Source organism: Populus trichocarpa, chromosome 2 (assembly GCF_000002775.5).
Source record: "Populus trichocarpa isolate Nisqually-1 chromosome 2, P.trichocarpa_v4.1, whole genome shotgun sequence".
Lineage (NCBI taxonomy): Eukaryota > Viridiplantae > Streptophyta > Magnoliopsida > Malpighiales > Salicaceae > Populus > Populus trichocarpa.
In genome coordinates this window covers 12,291,426-12,313,293 of record NC_037286.2, presented here as the reverse complement: position 1 = coordinate 12,313,293, position 21,868 = coordinate 12,291,426, and the positions used below count along the sequence as shown (strand labels likewise).

General features: G+C 37.2%; 2 protein-coding genes and 1 non-coding gene across 5 annotated transcripts; all 3 read right to left on the bottom strand.

Annotated features, from left to right (window-relative positions):
* Nucleotides 1–15: 15 nt before the first annotated feature.
* Nucleotides 16–12,441, bottom strand: LOC7497210 (ATP-dependent helicase BRM). Of its 3 annotated transcripts, XM_024594481.2 has the most exons (15): nucleotides 12,070–12,441; nucleotides 11,758–11,952; nucleotides 9,588–10,895; nucleotides 8,138–9,469; nucleotides 7,809–7,921; nucleotides 7,464–7,554; nucleotides 7,246–7,332; nucleotides 6,302–6,394; nucleotides 6,140–6,223; nucleotides 5,850–6,053; nucleotides 4,317–4,559; nucleotides 2,654–4,210; nucleotides 2,036–2,566; nucleotides 1,564–1,815; nucleotides 16–846 (listed from the first exon to the last, which is right to left on the bottom strand). In XM_024594481.2, the coding sequence occupies exons 2-15, from the start codon at nucleotides 11,929–11,931 to the stop codon at nucleotides 202–204; spliced, it is 6,714 nt and encodes a 2,237-aa protein (XP_024450249.1). In that variant the 5' UTR covers nucleotides 11,932–11,952; nucleotides 12,070–12,441; the 3' UTR covers nucleotides 16–201. The 3 variants fall into 3 exon arrangements, with proteins under 3 accessions (XP_024450249.1, XP_024450248.1, XP_024450250.1); XM_024594480.2 differs by having other exon boundaries at nucleotides 11,758–12,441; XM_024594482.2 differs by having other exon boundaries at nucleotides 7,464–7,551; nucleotides 11,758–12,440.
* Nucleotides 12,442–17,365: 4,924 nt separating this feature from the next.
* On the bottom strand, nucleotides 17,366–17,453 carry TRNAY-GUA (transfer RNA tyrosine (anticodon GUA)). The gene is given in 2 exon segments: nucleotides 17,366–17,401; nucleotides 17,417–17,453. It is a non-coding gene; the product is annotated as a tRNA-Tyr (tRNA).
* A 471-nt stretch (nucleotides 17,454–17,924) lies between these two features.
* On the bottom strand, nucleotides 17,925–21,469 carry LOC7457347 (bifunctional L-3-cyanoalanine synthase/cysteine synthase 1, mitochondrial). Its single transcript, XM_002301326.4, has 10 exons — nucleotides 21,118–21,469; nucleotides 20,428–20,537; nucleotides 20,291–20,348; nucleotides 19,925–20,188; nucleotides 19,633–19,770; nucleotides 19,470–19,521; nucleotides 19,095–19,174; nucleotides 18,920–18,979; nucleotides 18,569–18,649; nucleotides 17,925–18,303 (listed from the first exon to the last, which is right to left on the bottom strand). The coding sequence occupies exons 1-10, from the start codon at nucleotides 21,301–21,303 to the stop codon at nucleotides 18,205–18,207; spliced, it is 1,128 nt and encodes a 375-aa protein (XP_002301362.1). The 5' UTR covers nucleotides 21,304–21,469; the 3' UTR covers nucleotides 17,925–18,204.
* Nucleotides 21,470–21,868: the final 399 nt, after the last annotated feature.

The window sequence follows — 21,868 nt, the reverse complement described above, 5'->3', positions numbered from 1 at the left end:
ACTACATGGCGCACATGCAAAAACTATGACTTTCTAAAATCTTGCAAAGAGCAGTATACAATGGAGGAGCAATGACCTACAACTATATTAAAAGCACCGGTTTACAGCACTGGCACAGGCCACGAAGGGCCACTTGTACACTCTGCGGCTGAACTCGACTACAAATTTTTCCGTTAAATTATACACTATGCTTGAGAAAAATCATAAATGGCTTGGCCGCCTTTTACCAGCATCTGTCCTCAACCTCTTTACAGGATTTGCCCAACCAACACTCCCCGCACCACCATTTGTTGGTTGAGGTTGACTCACCCACCCTTGCTGATGGGTATTCTGCTGGTTCGGTCTCGCATCTTTAGGGATTGAACTCAAAATGGGACTTGTGATATTACGGCCCATGCTAGGGGGGGAAACTGGACCACTTGATCCAGTTCTTGACCTCACAACTGACTTGTCCCGGTCTTTCCTCTTCTTCTTGCAGATAACCAACTCCCCTGGATGCAGTGGAGAATCATCCTGCGGATATTGTTCTCGACTACTGCCACTTCCACTCCCAAGCCTTGTTTCCTTCTGGGGCACATGGACCCTCCTTGTGTCGTCACCAGTAGGAATGGATCCTCGCTGCATTGGCTTATGGGTAGTGCTGTTGTCAGGTTCTACATCATTTATTGACTTGTGTCTCTTGATTAGACCAAGAGCAGCTTGTTTTGGAGATGGAGCTGAAATGGAAGTTGATGATGGACCAGAGAAAGAGAAAGTATCCCTCGCCTCTCGGAAATCTGTGTCTGGAAACGCAATCTTCAAGATATCAAAAAAGAGATCATGCACCTTTCTTGCTTCAGTTCTAACCTGCATGGTGTAAACATCCCTTGAGATTCTAAATGATTTTGAAGTTTGACCAAGAGAATTAGCTTTGACAATAGGCATGATTGGGAGTTAAGGCAACTAATTGAAGCAATAGATAGAAGAATATCGCATAATTCCATAATTCTGACAATTAGCCATTTGTTCAATGATATGCGAGAAAGAAAATGGGAATTTTTATTCATGGATGCGAGGAAGAATTTTGGAATTTTCATTCATAGGAAAATTCTATGAGGTAGGCATAACCAAAGGATAAGCTTTTTGCAAGCACATTAGCTTCCAACCTTTCTGTCTTTTCCTTTAATGGGATAATAGATAGAAAGTTGAACTGCACCACATTCAGAGGTGATGCTTCCATAAATTTCCCAATTGCACCAATCCATTATGTAGATGTGAAAGAAAAAGAAAACCAACAAGAAATATATAATTGGACATGTTAAAATTACATATCCAAAATTTTATGATGGAAAAATTTTATAGATCTTGAAGATAACAGAGCACTCCAGAGATTGGTGTGATACATGGCTGGACACAAATTCCAAGCTGAATGATTGACAAATGTCATACCATAAAAAAATTTCAATGACCATGTTCATGCTTCGAAAGGGTATCCAAGATATTGTCAATAGCATTTTCCAGAAGAAAATGTTAAAAAGAAGAGAAGAATTATGTTTAAACGCAAGTTTGGATGAGAAGTCATACCTCATGCGAGAACCCATAAAATTGCATTGCACCTTTTAACATGAATTGCACGTCGAACACGAGCTCCATTACTCCACTATACTCCAATCTGTCAACACGCTGTTCAATCTTACGTAAATCCAAAAGATTAGTTCCAGCACCACTTATGTAACCAGGATTTTCAATCCTCTTCCACAAATCAGCTAGAAGAGGTACAATTTGTTGCCCTTCCTTGTCTATTCTCCTTTGAAACTTGCTAATAACATTTTTACACTGCACAATTGAAACTTCCAGTTAATATACAGAAATACGATGTAACTAGAAAGACAAGTTAAAAAAAAAAGTCTACATTAAAGAGGAATACAAAAAATATAGTGCCAAGCAGATCTTTATTTTCTCCTGTCAAGCCCTCTTTTAGACAAGTATGATTTATCCAATTATATTATATTAACAAGACAAGATAAATTAAAATAATAAATGACCAAGTACATACCCTTCTCTGGATGACATCAGACATCTTGCCCAATGTTGAAGCACCACTTGTACTTGGAACTTTACCATCCCAGCTCTCTCTAGAGTGTTCAGCAGCATCCTCTGCTGGAGCAGACTGCAAATTCAATCTGCTAGATTTTGGTGAAGCCCGCAACTTAGATGTTTTGGCTATTCTTCTTGAAGGTAGATTTCGTCTACTTCTTGAGGAATCACTCTGATCATGCTTGAATCCACTGGGCTCTACTAATGCTTTCATTTCAGTATCACTCTTCAACTGTGCTTGATATTTATTATCCACTTGGAATGGCAACAGAAAAGAATCTCCACGTTGCACATCATTGCTAGACTTCTCCTCTGGCTTTTCAACAGTGAGGCGAGGTCGAAGCCGAATACTACGTTTTCGTTTTATTTTAGGTTGTAGAACCTGTTCATCTTCACCTTCATCACGATCATGTATCCAACTTCCTGATTGCTGGTGATCCATGTGAGAATCTCCAGACACCGCAATTTCCCCCTCTTCTAATTCATCTGGCTGTAAAATATTAATGGAATAGTAAATGGATAGCAAAATCAACCAAGTCAGTAACGAAGCACACGTATAGAGATAGAAGAAACATACCAGCTTCTTGGAAAGTGAACCTGGTCTAGCTTCTAAAGCAGAAAGAGACCCGAATTTCTGAGGAGAAACAGGAGAGATCATTCGTGTCATTCTTTGGCTGTCAGAGGATGACCCTGAGGAGCCAGCTTCGTCTAGTGCATGATCATTTCTAGTGCTTTCCACAGCTTGGTGATACTCGTAGCCCCCATCACATGCTGGACCATCATCTTCTGATTGGTCCTTATTAACAGGTGGTGCCCCAACAGCATCACTGGATTCATCATCTTCAAATTCTCTAATTTCTCCCTCTTCTTCATGTGCAGAATAACCATTTCTCTCATCAGAACTTGCCTCAGAATAGTCTCCAGTTTCTTCATCAATTTCCTTGTAATTAGGAGACTTTTTCCCTTTCGGCCGCCCCCTTTTTCTTTCAGTTTCCATTTCACCGGATGCCATACCCATACCATCAGCAAAAAGGATCGCTTTTGATGGTTTCTTCGATAAGACAGCAATAGTAGCATCCACTTCTTTTGTACTGGCTCGAAGCCACTTGGGTACCTGGTCATACCTCGTCATCTCCTCGATCCAATCAAATTCTTCATCCATTTGATCAAATAACTCAACTTCATCTTCACTCCTGGCTATCATGCGATTTACCTCTTGGAGTGATGGAACATCATGCAAAGTTTCTTGATATCGCTCTTCGTCATGCAATAATGTCTCTAAAGTCATCCGCCTTTCCTCGTGTGTTGTTCTTTGGTCAAAACGCCCAGCATTGATAACCTCATCAGCCATGTCAATCTTGTATTGCTGGATATTGTTCCTTATAAGGCTCTCAATAGAACCCATATATCGATCCTTGCCAACAAGGTCATCTTCTAGATCAACTGTACCTCCGCTTCTTAATTCATCCTCCTTTTGACAGCTAGAAATTTTGTTAACAACTGCTTCCATATAAATGACTTTGACTTCTCTTGTCTGTCCAATCCGGTGGGCTCTAGCAACTGCCTGTTCCTCATTCTTAGGATTCGGATCAGGATCATATATGACAACTGTGTCAGCAGACTGCAGATTAAGACCCCTTCCAGCTGCACGAATACTAAGCAAGAAAATAAAGCAGTCTGAACCAGGGCTATTAAAGTCCACAATAGCTGATTCACGATCTTCAAGGCTAGTTGTTCCATCGATCCTTCTGTACACCAGTCGGCGCCATTGCAAGTATTCCTCTAATATATCAAGGAGTTTTGTCATGGTGCTAAAGAGTAGCACCCGATGGCCTGTTCTTTGAAGTTTTATGAGAATCCTATCCAGAACCCAAAGTTTTCCACAAGATTTAACAAGGAAATCCTTGGATAAGTCGTTAAAATACGGGTAATTAAGCAAAGGATGATTGCAAGTTTTTCGGAGCTCCATACATCTGTTATTTAAAGTTCTATACACCTTAGCCTGGTATGCTGGATTTTTTTGAACCCTGCGCTTCTCATCCTCAGGGTCAACTCGGATAGTGCCAGTAGATTTGATCCAATCATAAATTGTACTCTGTATAGCAGACATTCTACATCTCAAGACAATGGAAACCTGCAGTGCAGCCCTATATTAGAATCCATCGCTTGAAGACACAGCAGTATGTTAGAATCCACAACGTGAAAACATCATGATTGATGATGACAAATTAATGCCATACCTTGGGTGGAAGTGAACCTTCCACATCTTCCACACGACGTCTGAGCATAAAAGGCTCTAAAATTTGATGAAGTCGATGAATTATGATAACCTTCTTTTCAGTCTCAAGCCAGTCATCCTCTCCATCATGCACAGGGGCTTCCCTTTGAAAGGGCTTCGAGAACCAATCATGAAATGCTTTACGATTATCAAAAACTTCTGGTAGAAGTAAATTCAGTAGCGACCATAGCTCCTTCAAGTCATTCTGCAGAGACAAAAATCAATCTATGTAAAGTCATTGCCCAAATACCTTGTCGAGGAAGTTAAAATTGAATTTCTGAGCCATTATTTTTCTTAATATCACAATCTAGCTTCATACATATCAAAGCAAGACCATCTAATTTTCATTTGTAAACCACAGAGATTCCAATCTCTTGATCATTACCTTGAAACCTTTTCACAAGTCTTATCCAAAATGTAAGAAGACATCCAACCAGGAATCATAATATGTGCAAACAGAAACATATCAGCAGATGTAACAGGTTCTCTGATGGAAGGAATTTTTCCTTGCTTTCCTACAAAATCATGAAGTGCGAAGACAAGGACATGGATACACTAGTATATCACAAACATCCTAGTCAAACACGGCCAGGTTTTGCAAATCTTGCTAATTCTCCATTTTTAAAACTTGGCATCAGGAAATGGTGGGATGCTTGGATACTATAAGCCTGAAATGAATTTTTATTTACTCTGCTACATGTCAGATAAAGTTGGCAGTTTGATTAAAAAAATCTCTGAACATCAATTTTTTCCCTTGTGTACACTGTTGGAACATTTTTACCTGCTCTTAATTAGTTTAAACAGAATTGTCATTTAGAAAGGCCATGCTTGCATGTAGTAGTTCATGATTTATAAACATGTTTTATGCAGCTAGAATGATTATTTGGTTAACATAAGGTTCAGTAGAACAACAGCCTTTTTGTGAACAACAGTGAATGCACAGCAGCACACCGATATTAACAAGAAAGATATCAAGGCTGCATTCAGGATAAAAACACAAAACGAAAGGTGGAGAGAACAGAAAATTACAATCTTATTGTGCTTGGAAGGAATTAAAATGTAAAAAAGAAAAGGTGAATAAGGAACAAAGAACTGCAGCTAAATATGTAATTGTCGTGCAAAACAATGCTGATCTATAAAATCAAACGTGAAAAAGGCGTATCTATGTAAATCAATCTAGTAAAAACTGAAAGGATTTATTTTCTTGCATTTTGGAGAAAGAAAATGAGCCCGAGGAGAAAATTTTGTCTCTGTCTTCCATGGCTCACTTTTTCACTCTTTTCTAAACAGCAGTAATATCACCTATTCTTTCTCCAATTTTCTTCCTGCTTTCACTCTTTACTCCCACCTATCCTCTCCCAATCACTTAAATAGCAGTCAGACCACGGAAGCCCAGACTACAAGACTGTTTTGTGGTGATAAGTTTTCCCAGACACACAGATAAGCATTTGTGAAACAATATTGTGTAACTGTAAAATAGACAGCTTTAACAGACCTGTAATGGTGTCCCTGTGAGAAGTAAGCGCCTCTGGCAGCGATATCTATCAAGATCACGGGCTAAAACTGATTCCCTGTCCTTCATTCTCTGTGCCTCGTCAATTATGATGTACTTCCAATCAAGTTTAGAAAGTTTCGTGCGATCATACATGATAAACTCGTAAGTTGTCACGAGAACATTAAATTTCATGGCAGAAACCTCCTACAGAGTGCCAGCAAAAGAAAGTTCAACAATTCATCATAAATCTGAAGAACGAAAAACAAATGAAGTAATGGTGGTTTTCTTACTTGGGAAAATAATTTTGCACGCTGATCCTTTCCACCAACATAATAAATGCAGGACACAGATGGCAGCCAGCTGTGCAGCTCGCTCTGCAGCGTGAACTCGGTCAGACATCAAAAAGCACTAGAAAAACCATACCATTAAATGTGGAACCAACAGTAACTAACCTTCCAATTCACCAAAACAGCATTAGGAACAATTATAAGATGCGGTCCATAGTTTCCTTTGAATTCCATTAGATAAGCAATCAGTGCCATCACCTGCATAGGAGCAAAATTATCAAAGAATAGCCAGTCCACATTAAGAAAAAATGTTCACTATGTCATCTATAAATTTTTCTAGTTGACTACCAAGCGGCCAAAAGAGCTGAAGGAAATGTGCCAATACGTTCACTTTTCTTAAGCAAAAGACCAATAAGTTCATTATACAACTACCACCTCATATATAAGAATTACTCCCACATTCACATGCAAGTTTGCTAAAAAGAAAAAATGGGTACATGCATCATTCTTCTTTTCTTGACATGTATAACATTAGCTTTTAGGGTTTCACAGTTAATTTTCTCAACTTCTATAATTTAGGTTAAAACCTGCAATTTTATCTAGTTACTCCTTTTCTTATATTAAAAACAGGCTTTTAGAGTTAGATTGTTATGGCAATAAGTTCCTTTGTACATAATCAGTTAAAGTTCCAGGGTTGTTAAATACTTCCCGTTATTTAAAAGTGAACTTTTTCATAGGATACATACTTTGATATTATTTAATTTATATGTTTTTAATCATTGACACAACAGATTCATCTTTTAATTTATTAGATTTTTATCCTCGTAAAGAAAATTTCTAGGATTTTCAATTGGTATTGAAAAGTTTCATAGGGTACTTTAAGAGTATATAAAGAAATAAAATCCTTTAAAATAAATTTATAGTTGAACTTATTGATCAACAAAAAATTCGATAGACCTTATTGGTCTGTTGCTTGTGAGAAGTGAACTTGTTAATAGTTTTTCCAAGAACAAAGGATCCATATATGTTTTCAAATTTTTCATTTTTCAAAAAGGATGTGGTTAAAGGCTTAAGCTTCCATAAAAAAGAAGCTTGAGCAAGAAACTTACCTGCACAGTCTTTCCAAGCCCCATCTCATCTGCCAAGATTCCATTTAATTTGTTGTTATACAAAGAAAGCATCCACTGCAATCCAACCTGGTGGGGGGAGGACCAAACAAACACACAGAGATCAGTAGCTTAAGAAACTTACAACATAATAAGGCTTGAAAAATAGCAAAAAAAAAAAGAAATAAGATAAAAAGGTACAGTAAACTTTAGTGACCTACAAGCTGATAGTCTCGTAAGGTTCCTGTTCGTAACATAGATGGTTGCCTTATGACCCTTTCATTCACTGCATGGGCAAGATTGTAATATCTGCTGACAACAGGGAATGACAAAATTTTAAACTATTACAATCAAACACCAATTTTGTGCAGGAAGAAAATATGGAAGTCAAATTATATGTATGTGAAGATTGGTTGTTAGATACATTTTGAATAATATTGTATTGCATAAAAGCCTCCATCTCTTGGAGCCAACTACCCCATCAGTACTTAATAAATCGCTTGACCAGTTCACTCCTCTCTTCAATGTAGGAAAAATGACAAAAATAACTCAAACAAATAACTTACTTGTTAACAGATGAACTGTCCCTGGGTGCATTCATTTCCATAAACCGGTTTCTTATCATTACTTCCTCGCTAGTACAAGCTGCAGCTGCGCGTACTTCTTCTTCTGATAGGCCCTTTAATTAACAATAAAACTAAATGAAAAGGCAGTTTGAAACAATACATCACATGAAGAATATGAAAAGGAAATTTACGCATCAGAAATCATGAAAGAAAAAGGGGGATTTTTTGTTTGAAGATAAATGAGGCATGTAGCTTAATTGTGCGAGGAAAATGTGAACATCTAATTGGTGGGTTGCAGAGAGAGAGAGGGAGAGAAGAATAAATCATGCCTGCAGTCGAGCAGCTGCGGCGGCAGCATTAGCTGCCTCCTCCACTTCCTGTTGATTCTTAGTAGCTGTTATTTTACCACCCAGCTTATGAAGATATTCTTCTGTCTGGGTCAAGAATGATGAGAGAACAGCATATCTCTCAGAAGCATCGCCTGAAATGCTAGTTTGTTGCTCCAACAACATTTCTCTGTACCTTTCAACATCATTGTTCTTTAATGCCTCCATCCTTTTATTTCGGTCATCATCCTTTCTCTTTGAAAATTCCCTCAACATTCTCTCATGGTATTTGGCAACTCCTCTGTTACGGGCAGTGCGTGAATCACGGATGGCCCAATGAGACTCAAGAAGTTTCTTGCGCCACTGCATGATGGATTTCAATTGCTTCTCTCTTATGGCTTTCTGAGAGGCCTGTACCTGTCTCGTCAGCTCCATCCTTTGACGCTCACATAGCCGAACAAACTTCCTGTATAGCCTGTCAGGCATTGCCATGATTTCCTGTTGCTGCTGATCAACTTCATCCCTTAAACGCGCCTGTAGATCTAGAAGCTTTAGCTTTTTCTCTTCAATCTGTAACCGCAACACAAGATCTGGCCTAATCCTTTTCCTCTCTAAATTTACTGCTAGGAGACCATTGATTTTCTTCAAATTCTCTAACCTTTTCCTGGTAAGCATTTCCACGCCTTCCTCAAAAAGAAGATCTTTGACATCATAGGCCAATGTTAGGTTATTATTCGTGTTAACTATCCCAGTTGACCCAACAGAGTCATGTTTCCTAGTAAAAAAAGGAAAATCAAATAATGGTCCGTGATACTTTCTGGTGGAGCCAGAATCTTTTGTCTGGGGCACAGTGCTCACTTGTGCAGGTTTCTTAGCTTGCGCAGCATCAGATGCAGGAAACTGTGGTGCAACACCCTTTCCCCTATCTGATGCAAGATCACTTATAACAGGAGCTTTCTGAAGTCCATGCTCACTCTCCTGGTCTGACTTGACAGAAAATGTAGCAGTTTGCTGCTCTTCCTTCCCAGAAGCCACCAAGGGCATGGGTTCCTTCATCACAGCCGGTGCCTTTTGCATATTAATGGTTGAGACAGCTGCTTTCTCATCGCCAGTAAAAACTTCCTCTTTAGAAACATTCTGTCCATTCATAGATGGCATTGCTTGTAAATCCTTATCATTGGACTCCGGATGACTTGCTTGTTCTTCAGGTATCTTTCCACCTGGCCTGTCCTGATTACTTCCTCCTGCGGGAAGAAGTTGCTGCTGCAGTTGCAGCTCAAGGGGTGGTGGGGCTATAGCTCGAAGAAGCTCTTGTGGAAGAGTACCTTCTCCTTTCTGTCAAGCAATTAAAAAAAAAAGTATGATCTGCTGAGTGCTTATTGAGTCAATTGAAGTTTTCACGTGTACATTAAAAAAAAAATGTAAAGTGGCGAGTGAAAAGAGATTTCCAGACCTTCAATCGCCTAAATGCTAGAATTTGTGCTTTCAGAACATGTGACTGCTGTTTAGTGAACCCGGTGCGCTGTTGTGCCATCTGAACAGCTGGCCCACCTTGTGAAGAGAAGCGGTTGCCCGAGCCTCCTTCAGTAGAAGGACCAGCAGATTGTGGAGAAGATCGATTCAGTTGCCTGAATTGCCGTGCCTGTGAAGTTTCTGAGCTGTTTAATGCATTTTTTGAAGGCAAAATCTGATCCACACCTTGGCCTGTGTTAGCAGGCATTCCATTGCCAAGCACAGCTGTCTGTCGAGGAGGCGCTTGGTTCTCTCTGCTGTGAAAAGCCTGCTGCTGCATTGCGAGGTTGCTAGGGTTATTCACCATGCCTCCACTGGAAGTTGAGCCAAAGGGACCAGATGGAACAGTTTGCCTGGCTTTCGCAGTGCCAGACTGCCCAGAGACATCACTGGATGAATTAGCACGAGGAGAACTTTCACTTGCAATGGATGGAGAGGCAACCTGCGGCTTTGACACAAGGAGATGTGATGACTGCGCACCAGGATTACTTTCATTTGCCTTTAGTTGTGCAGCCATCCTTGCCTGCATGAATGGAATAAGCTGAGCCATCAAGTTGACATTTGCAGGTTGTGACAGATCAATGTTGCGCTCAAGTGCCCATGCTTGAATTGCTTGTAACTGTGCAGTCATTGCGAGATGGTTGTTTGCCATGTTTTGGATGGTTTGTGGGGCCTGCATGGGCCTCGTAACATTTGCAGGCATTAGTTGTCCAGTGGCAGTAGGCTGGAGTGGAGACTTTTGCTCATTCCTCTGATCAGAGGCTAGGTGCTGACCTTGTTCTACCTGCTTTTCACTACGAGAAAAATGGTCAGATGAGTTCTTAGAAGAGGATGCCTGAGCCTGATTAGCCGCCTGCATGGACATGAGTTCCTGCATTTTCAAATTTCCCATCCGAATGTCCTGATCCTTGCCAGCAGTAGGGCCCAGCATTCCTATTTTAGCTTGTTGCTGAGACTGCATTGCCAAGGCCGACTTTTGTTGGGCGGCCTGGAAAGCATATTGAAGATACGCCTGTTGCATTGGGTTCAAAGCCTGTTGCTCAACACCTTGATTCCTATTCTGTCCATCCTGAGAGGAACCATGTTGTCGAGCCAAATCAAAAAATTGCCTGGACTGTTGAGGCGTTTGCATTGAGCCTGGAGATGAAGCAAAATTGTTCCCTACCGTAACTCCTTGAAGAGCCCCAGCTTGATAAGCTAGAAGGGCTTCATTTCCTTCAGGTTTTCTAAGTAATTGTTGCTGTAATGCCTGCATGGACAGTTAGAGATATAAAACAAACGTACCAAAAGTTCACCTGAAAAAGAAGATTCAAAATCCCCTTGCACATGAGGAAATCTTAGAACTAAAGACAACAATCATTCAATTCACTAAGTACACAAAATCGGATTCAGAAACAAGCACAAAGATGGTCAACTGAACATTAGAATTACCATTGCACCTTCACATTGCCAAGAATCTAAAGGAGAAAGCACTGTAACTGCATGCATGATGGATCTACAGGTCCATTTTTATGTCAAATGCACCATATACTTTCAGTAACAAAACAAAATGAAAAAAAAAATTAGTTCCTCCATCCAAAATTGCAGCTCAAAAATGAAAGCCAACAAAACACAACAGGCAACTGCAACCATAAAATTAGATGGACTCCACCATGAACATCAACTACAATACTTCTGATGAATAACTTCATGATCCTAAACAAAAAAAGGGTCTTCTTTATTTTTGTTAAAGTTAGAAGTAGAAAAATAAAATCACAATATCCACATAAACTAACAAGGAAAACAAGAGACATGATCAACTATAAATTACACATCGCCCAGATAAGGAATGCCAAATGGTAATACAAAATTCCCAGTAGCCGACCCCGCGCTTAGTTGTCATTAGTCTTCAGTCTTGAAACAAAACCTCAAGCAAACATGGATGCTTAATTACACCTAAAAATAGTTTAAATGACCTAATCTTCTCCTAAATTAAATGCATGCCTAGTTTGCCTCATCCAAACTCATGATTAATCAAAAATTCAAATTAATCAATCACATTAATTACAACTAGAATTCACTAATCACATATCAATTAATCAAGTTTGATAAATTGAAAAAAAAAACCTTACCTGCCTAGGCTGCTGCTGCTGCTGCTGTACTGAATCGAACCCCAACTGAAGGTTCCATACAGCAGCAGACGAAGACGAAGAAGAAGGTGATGCTGCAGCGGATGAAGTGGACCCCGCACGCCCAGCCGGTCCCACCCGACCGGGCCCACCTCCTCCACCACCACCGGATTGCATGCAAATTTACTCTATAAACCCCTAATTAATCAATAATTATAAACAAAAAAAAAATTCATGCCCGGACAAAAAAGAAATCGAAAGATAAAATGTTGTTAAAAAATCCCTCCAGGAATTTGAATAAAGCTCCGATTTTACCTCCGATCGCAACGTTAGAAGAAGAGGGAAAAGGGAAAAAAAAACAAAAACAAAAAACAAAGCTTGCTTCCTTGCTTGCTTTTAGTCTGTCTGTCCACTTTCTCTCTCTAGGTTTCGAATTTTCTCTCACTACAAAAAAGGCGAGAATATCGGTGAAACGAGGAAGAATGGATCCAGAGAGAGAGAGAGAGCGAGAGCAGATGATTGTTTTTCACTCTCACTGATACTTGTTTTCTCTCTCGCGATTGGATTTCGAGAGAAAAATAAAAAGGAAAAGGAAAGTCTTAATTTTTTTTTCCGGGTGTTAAGAGTCAAACAAACCCTAAGATTTATTGGTTTTATTTGGGGGTTTTTATTATTTTATTTTTTATTTTTTGAACGGGAAGGAGTAAATTGGGGTTGGTACCTGGTAATGAGTGAAGTTTTTCTGCTTTTCTATTTTATTTATTTCTTCTGTTAGAGTGGGGTCCACGTGACGACTACGGTTACAAGTTTACTAAAAGGTAGTGTAGAGGTTTAACCTTTGATTCTGGTTATAATTACTATTTTGGTCCTTTAGTTCATGGAACGTGAGATCTCAAAATATCTGTTTAGCTCTCTCGGAGTTCTTCGGATTAAATTGTTTTTTAAAATATTTTATATTAAAATGATATTCTTTTATTTTTAAAAAATTATTTTTAATATTATTATATCAAAATAATTTAAAAATAATAAAAAAATATTAATTTAAAGAAAAAAAATTAAAAAAATTTAAATTTTTTCAAAAGCGTTTTTAAAACAGAAAAACAAATAGAGCCTCCGGGCCTGTTTGAAAGTGTAGTTACTGTTCAAAATGTTTTTTACTGAGAAATATATCAAAATAATTTTTTTTATTTTTTAAAATTATTTTTAATATCAGGAAATTAAAATGATTTAAAAACATAAAAAAAATTAATTTTTAACAACAAAAAAAATTAAATTTTTTAGAAATGTTGGTTAGCCCGCGTTTTCATACTGGGCCTTAGCTTCCGAAATCGAATTAAAGCCAAATTATTTTTTTTTAATATTTTAATTGATTTAATGTATTTTATTATTATTTAATTTTTAATTTTTTAGTTTCATTAATTTTTTTTATTTTTCTGCCGACCACGCAGGTGAAAAAACAAAGCTTAGTTAGTTGATTGCATAAAAAATAGTGCAATGCCACTACAAAACCGATCCAAGAAGGTTCCATGAGAAACCTACCAGCCTGCCAGCAGGATCCACGACTCAATAACGTGTAAGGAGAGTCTGAGATTGTGAAGCAAGATAAATATTAGATTTATTTACTTATTCTTGATTTCAGTATATTAAAATCAAAATAATTAATATTAAAAAAATATTAATTTAATATATTTTTTAAGTTAAGAATATTTATAAAAAAAAAACTTCAAAATAAAAACAGAAACAAAAACTGTAGCAAACACCTATGTAAGCTTTAAAAAAAAGGAGAAGAGCGATATATACTCTACAATTCTCTATACGTGTAGTATTTCTCCATGTGATTTTGAAACATACGGTGTTTCTCTAAAATAGACAAAAAGACTGGGATCCTAAACTTTCTTTTCTTCCCGCCCTGATCAGACCTGGTCGCCGCGCACCCAACCATCAAGACAGACTCTCTCTTCAACTTTCTTACTCTCCTAGCCTCGTCTTTTCATTCTCTTTGAAGAATTGGTCCCAGTACTCCTTCTCGATAAGTAAGGTAGGGGTGTTGTTTGGTTCCAGTAATCGAGCGCTGCTATTCATAGATCCGGAGTTATATTCTATTGTTGATTTTGTTGCCTTCTTTCATAACCTTAGTAGCGAGTATCTTGTAAGTGTATTTAGCATATCATTTTTCTGTCGAATGTCGAGGAGGCCATCGAGTCCAGTGGTTATTGATCTGCCCACGCCAGTGTAGTATTTACAATTTGCTTGGGATAACTGCTAATTGCTATATAAGAGGGGTAGCAAGGGCAGACCCACCCGAAGCAGGGGCAAACCAAGAGCGTATCTTCCATCTTGAGATGGTGATTCGGTCCAGCAGCGGTGATGGTGAAAGCATCAGAGGCAATAATATGTTTCTTTTTTGTGCTTGTCTTAAAGGTCAAAGATTGAGTCTAATGAAGGGAAAGATTGTTGCAAGCGCAAGATTATTTCTAACGCAAGATTAGTTCGAACCGGACTGGTTCAAAACTGATTGGTTTAAACTGGTTTTAGTTTGATTTTCATTTATTTTTAAAAAAAAGTTGATTTAGTTATTGTTTTTGGTTAAAAGGTGAATTGAACCGAAAATGTTTTCTCCCATGCAGAGGTGCGCCCTTATTTATTGGTGTGTAGGCGTGATTAACTTGACAAAATTTCATTTTTTATAGTTAATTAGCTTTTGAGTCACGTGATATGGATTAATCCTACCCTTTCTTCTCAAAACTCCAACCCAAATTGATAGATACTAGATTGCTGGCAAGTGTTATGGCAAGTGGTGAGCTAAACTTTTTTTTCAACCAAAAAAAAAAAGTTTAGAAAACCTTTGTATTTTTATAAAATAAGAAAAATTTGATAATTGAATTAAACTTGATTAATTTGATAATAGAATTAAAAAAATTAGATGATAATAATAAACAAATTAAAAAAAAATAATTGTAAAAAAGGACGTGAAAAAAAATTCAAGCCAGCCCGGTTAAATCTCTCTAACTCGTGATTTGAGAGGTTAATAAAATTGTAATTAATAAAATACCAAGGGATAAAATCACAAAAAACATTTAATAACAAAATAAAAAATCAAATAAATAGCAATAAAAAAATAAAAATAAAATGATATAAAATAAAATGAATAAAAACTTTTAGGGGGTGCAATTGTGGGCCACTAAAATGAAGAGCTCGGGATCGCTTGTGAGCTTTGGCTTATTTTTACTTGTTAAATTTTTTTAAATGGATTGACGACTTGTCAACTGTCCTATTTTGAAAAAAAAAAAAAAAGGTGACATGTCACCCGCTAGAGCATGCAATGTGTCGTCTAAAAACTAAGATTTTAGCCGCCACATTCGTGGGTGGAAAATCAAACACCTAGTCTTTTGGCTAAAAAATCCAATCTTTAAGCGATTTCAACTAAAAAATACCTCACCAACACTCTCATAACACACACAAACCATTCTACCAACTCCAGATACCTAAAAAATGGTCCAAAACTTGAAATCAAATCGGTTTAGTTTTGACTTTGTAGACTCAAATCTGGTTTTTCATGCAACATCGAGACTCTAGATAATCACCATGAAGCTTCTCTCATCTCATGGAACCCGTGGATACCAAGAAAACCCATTTTGGTGGTCGAAAATTGAGTGAAAGACGACTTCCTCTCTTATCATTGGAATTCAACAACCCCTCCCTCACCTACTTCTCTAACTAGAGACTGGAAAATAACACAAACTAATTTGTATATTAGAATTGATTTTTTAAAATTTAAAGGGACCTAAATTGTTTGCGTATCGTTATTTTTAAAGATCGAGCATCTAAATGTATTTTTCATGTAATCTTTGACATGTTATCCATGTCTGAAGTTTTTTTCATTCTAGTACTTTTTTTTCAATCTGACTCTTGACTAAGAATTCAAATGCAATTACTTTTTAATTAGAATTAATTCATATAAAATAAAACTTCAAGAAATAAAATAAATTATTGAAAAATACACATATATACACATTATTTTATTTTATGAGTGCGTGAACGGTATGGGCTCAACAATAAGCATCCCGTGCCTTTTTAGATTTTTACTATTTTTTTCATGTCTATCCCTGGGGTATAATACTTGCCTTGGCAAGCAATAAAAGAGTGATAGATAGGAAGTGCAAAAGTGTACGAGTGATGCCGTGGATCACACCACAAATATATCGATAAATGTATTCTTAATTATTATTATTATTATCATGGATACCTGTTATCAATTATATTTATCTGTTCACTTCTCTAAAATACGTAAATAACACACACACACCACTCTCGAGGAACATATTTCTCTGTTCACTTCTGTAGCGCTATTTCTTACAGCGCCATTATTGAATAGGAATATTTCTTACAAGACACAAAAACAAAAGTTTTCAAGCATCCCGAATGTTTGGGTCGATTGTCCAGTCCCGACACCAGTCAGAGGATCCAATTTCAAAGACTCTCTTGATGATCAATGGAGGATAACTTCCTCGTATGATACCGGAGACGTTGTGTAGTGTAGGAGGACAAGGACTGGATAGAGCTGCAGCAGCAGCTACTGTCGGCCTGTCTAGCAAAGGACCTAACTAGAAGATTTTGGTCCTTCACTCGATGTATATCTGTTATTGTAAAAATCGTCTACCAACAAAATCGTACTCTTGAGCCTCTGATTCAGTTATTTTCTTGCTGGTAGCCAACTAAGCTTTATGCAAGAGGGTCATTTGTTTTTTTTTTTTTTTTTAATTATAGGTATTTAAATAATTTGCATAGACCTTAATTATTTTTACGGACCTTAATTATTTTTACGGACCTGAAATTAATAACCGGATATGCTTTTAGTGATCCTTAAAGATTCAACTACTGACTATTAGAAAATAAATTCAAGATTGACCATCTTAGCTATCTTTTAAGGATAAATTGTGAATTAATTATATTCTGCAGACAAGCAACTATAATACAATACCTATAGTGAAAAGCCTTGATAAATAGAAGTTGTCTGATGAGCTGTTCCAACGAAAGGGCAAAACCTAGAATAGTAATTTTAAGCTAAATGGCTGAGGAAGTTGGGATCCATTTGTTGAACATCAAACGGTTGTTACGCGGCAATTTCTTGTTTCTCTGCTGCTCTGTAACTATCGATGACAAGTTTTGTATGAACCAAGTAGATATAATTTGTTTTTGTTTTAATATACAATTAATTTTAATTTCATGTTTAAAATTTATTTTTTTCAAGAAACATGTTAACAATAACTATTTTTTTTTTCATTAAAAAAAAATTATTTCGACAAGTGACATAACCTGAGTCAATAAGCTAGTCCTCTCTGTAAAGTTAGTTGTATACTAATATTAACTCTATAATTAAATATAAAGATTTGTTTTCTATTTTCCAGGGGCTTTGATATTTGAAAATTTAATAAAGAATTTTTTTTTTTTTGTTTTCCTTGTAAAAACTCCACATTTCCTGTGACTCTGGCTTCTCTCTTGAGAGAGAACAAGTAAAAGGAGTAAAATTGTGAGCATGCAAACGGAGTTAGAAAGCGTTTTAACAGAGGGGAAGTAATTTAAAACGCAGGAAAAATCAAATGTAAAAAATTCCGACCTGCCGGATTCGAACCAGCGACCTAAGGATGACAGATTGCTACAACTACAGTCCTCCGCTCTACCAACTGAGCTAAGGTCGGATTTGATAACCTTTGTTAAAACAAATATATATATTATAAAACAATAGTTTTCTAATTTCCTATCTAATTTATTCCTTACAGTCTTCGGCCTAGCCTTGAAAATACTAAAGTCTTAGAGAGCCATAAAAGAAAATTAAGGCTTTCGGGATAAAATTAATTGATTTACATATACTAATTCAACTGATGCTGGTAAGACCAGCTGAATGATTTTTGAGTTGCAAGAAGTTTTGGCACGAACATGAAACCAGAGGTGTAGGCAACAAAGAGCAATTGCTTGAGCGCGTTTTCTATAATAGAGTTTTATGCTCGTGTCAGGATAAGATTTTATGTTCAGGTGGTATCCAAGAGTTGGCTAGGAATTACATCAGCATATTCAACTCTCAAAAGATCCCCACAAGGTTTGGTTATGAATTGCTGAAGATATACAATTTATATTGATAATGTTAACACTGCAAAACCTCCAGTTCAAGCTGAGAAGAAAGGAAAATAATTTAATTTCCACTGATCAAATAAAATTTGAGTATCTTGTGATTTCTCGTAATACAGATGATACTATTCAAGTGACATTGGAAACTGATGCCAAGATTTAAAAGACAAGCAAACTTTATCACCACAAATGTTCTGGAGATTGAACCCTGTGTATAGACAGAGTGGACATGTTTTGCTGCACGTGGTTCAACAACTAACTACATTGAGACACATGATTGCACAAGAGCCCATTGACATTCATTGTGCGAGATATCTGAAAGAATTAGTCCACAGGAACAGGCTGCATGTTTTCAGCTTCTTTCCTCAACTCTTGAAACAGGACAGATGACAAGTATCGCTCCCCAAAACTTGCATGAACAGTCTGAAAGTCAACCAGTAACAACTCTTACATAGCATTCATACTTCAATTGATTTACTTGCATAAAAAAGAATTCTCGATTCAAGGATGAGGAAATTTGCTTAAATTGATGAAACCTTAAGCCCTTTCGACAACCAAATATATTGGTTAATGACTCGAGTAGAGAAGTCATTACTTGTGGCATGCCCCCATCCCGCAAACAGTGTAAATTACCAGCACAACTGTTAAATTCTGTGTTTTTGAGAATTGGAATATAAGTTGTTCTTACCACAATAAGTTTGCCTTTATTCTCAGGCATTCTAGCAAGTCTAAGTGCAGCAACTGTGTTGGCTCCGGATGAAATTCCCACCTATGGAAACCAAAAATATCGAACTAAAATTTAAACAACAAATAGTAGTCTTCTGTTGCTCATACCTCGAAAGCAAATGGAAGTCTTAAAAACTAGAAATTCAAGAACTCAAAAATTGCAGCCAAAGTTCAAAGAAATCCAATTCATATCCCAAAAATTTAAACATTGCCCTGTGCATTAGCGTGTGTATACCATCTAAAGAGGCTGTCAAAGACAGAAAACCAACTGAAGTGTCAACTATACAGACTTAAAATCGTTAAGATTTATTACCATAAGACCCTCCTCCAATGCCAACTTTCTAGCCATATTCACAGCATCTTCGCTACTAACCTGCCATTGAAGTGTTTCACTGTTAGTTTTCCATATTAGAATCTGACATTGAAAATGCTGTTATCTTTTTGTTTCTTTTGACCTCTTCCCTGTTCTTCAAATCAGCAGTACTTACCTCCAGAACCTTTTCCATTACATCCATGTCCAATATGTCTGGCTTGAATCCAACCCCATTGCCAGTAATGTGATGAGGACCTATTTCAATTGACAAGATACTAGAGACTCAACTTCTCTGATTATACCAAGAAATTACAAAGATCAAATTCATAGCGTCCATCATGTTAAATTCCTTCACGCCACCTCTAACAGTTACAGCTTCAGCTCAGAGATATGGGAACCAACATTATACTTTTTATCAGTAAATATTCTAGCCTTTTTTTTTTTTTAGAAAAGTCTAGTTTTAGTGTTTGACACTTCATAATTCCTTCTCCCTGTTAAGAAGGGAAGAAAAGAAAAAGGAAAAAGACCTAGAGTGAAACGAGATTCATACCTGGTTTGCCACCATTCAGTATATTACTCTCAGCAGGCTCAACTCCATAAATCTACCATTACAGAAGAAAAAACAGAACATTATGGGAGGAATAAAATAAAATTTATGACGGCACATGTTAGTGATGCAGTGAAATCACCAATAAGAATTTAAAATTGCATACCTTAACATTAGGATTTTGGGACTTGAGATACTGCCCGACACCAGAGACAGTCCCTCCACTGCCTATTCCCATGACAAAGATGTCAACTTTTCCTACTGTATCCTCCCATATTTCAGGGCCAGTAGTTTCAAAATGAACCTGATTTTTTCCATTTAAATTCAGAATTCAAACCAATAATTACAAAGCAAGAGAGTTTAAATCCCCCGATCATCAATTAATAATAACTCAAGCAAACTGCTCTCGACAAACCATTCAAGCTATGCAATGTCGTTGCTATTGTGAAATTAAGCACCTGAGTATTGGCAGGATTTGAGAACTGTTGAAGCATGAAAGCATTTGGTGTGGATTCCAAAAGTTCATATGCCTTCTTAACTGTCCCTCCCATTCCCTTAGCGGGGTCAGTCAAAATTAGCTCAGCTCCAAATGCTCTCATAGTCACCCTTCTCTCCAAGCTAGTATAAGAAGGCATGGTTAGTATCATCTTGTATCCTTTCATGGCTGCCATAAATGCCATACTTATCCCCATATTACCAGAAGTCGGCTCTATCAAAGTCGTCTGATACAACATTAATAAAAAAGTTGGAGAAATTCAAAAGATCAAAATATCTGATTGAACCAATAATATCAAAAAACTCCAGAGCTGTGACTATAAGCTAACCTTCCCAGGAGCAATCAAGTTCTTTTTTTCAGCTTCTTCAACCATTGCCAATGCCGGTCTGTAACATAAACATTATGGTTCTTATTTGATCTCTAAGGTCAATGATAACATCTGAAATAGTTTGAATTCTGAGATACCTGTCTTTGATGCTAGAAGTGGGCTGAAACATCTCTTGCTTGACAGCTATATAAGCTCCACATCCTTCAGTCACTTTGTTAAGATACACAAGTGGAGTTTTCCCAATGAGCTGAATATTTTGAATTAGAAAAAAAAAAAAAAAGAGCATTAGTTTGGAGACAAAAACTTGATCCAAGATCAGAAAATATTTTATGCTGAAAATCCACACTCCTTTCCTTACGAACGAACAACTTGGTAGAAGTAGAACTGTCTGAGACCTATGTCGACGACCAGTCTTCGTCAAACATTAAGACGATCTGTCTTTTCAGATGCTGAATAAGCAAAGGTACAGACAGCACGTGGCGCGACATAACTGCCGCAAGGAAGAAAAAAGGGACAGCACAGCGGCCAATCCAGTGGACGCAGAAAGACGTTTCTATTTTCCTTTTCTTTCTTTTTGTTTAAATATGAGAATTCTTAATGGACTAAATTTTATATCAAATAAAATCACAGATATATATAGCAGGTTTGAGGAGAAAAACATTGAAATAAAAAATAAAAACAGCAGGAAAAGAATACTACTGTAGTTGAACAAAATGGTAGGTTGCAAAGTAGAAAACTATCATGTATTGATGCAACAAGAATTAAGTAATGAAAGGTATTCTTGGTTTAAATTAACGATCCAAAGAGAAGAACGGGGTTGGACATACTTGGGAAACTCGTGTCTTGATTTTCGTCCCGGGAAGATCTTTTGGCAGATCTCTGAGTCTTTGAGCAAAAGAAGCAGAGGCAACAGTAGCAGCTTCTGCAGAGAACAATCTTCTAACCATCATCAGCTCATTACATGCTGGGATTGATGATGAACTTTTCTTCAATAAGCTCCTTATAGCAGCCATTAATGGAGGTGATAATAATAACAAACACCCACCCAGGAGGTTACTAGGGTGACAGCCACTTGTTGCAGTGGATGACAGGGACAAGGATGAAGGGTGGCGTGTGAAGATCGAGGAGTGATGGGAGACCCCTTTTTATAAGATTTTTGAATTCTACACTCTGGTTTCTATAGATAAGAGATGGTCATTTTGTAATTCCATTTTTCAAAGCACCATCACAGTCCAGTGTAAGACCCCGTTTGGTAATGCGGTCAGTGTTTGGTTATTCTAAACCACACTTTTTTTTACATGGATCCCACCTAAAAACTGAGGTCGAAACTCAGTTTATGAGAAGCAAGTTTTATATGCTTCTCCCACATTCTTCTCCTGCATTCTTCTCTTATAGAGAATGAATTTTAGTTCACGTGAACAGTGAAGATCGGAGCCGGTTCAAAGTTATAAAAATACATTAAACCAGGTCCGATCCAGTAAAAAAAATATTTATTTTTAATTGTGTTTTATTCGAAAAACTAGTGTTTCACATTATTCAATAACACTATATAAATTAGAAGGAGATCGCTTGATGATG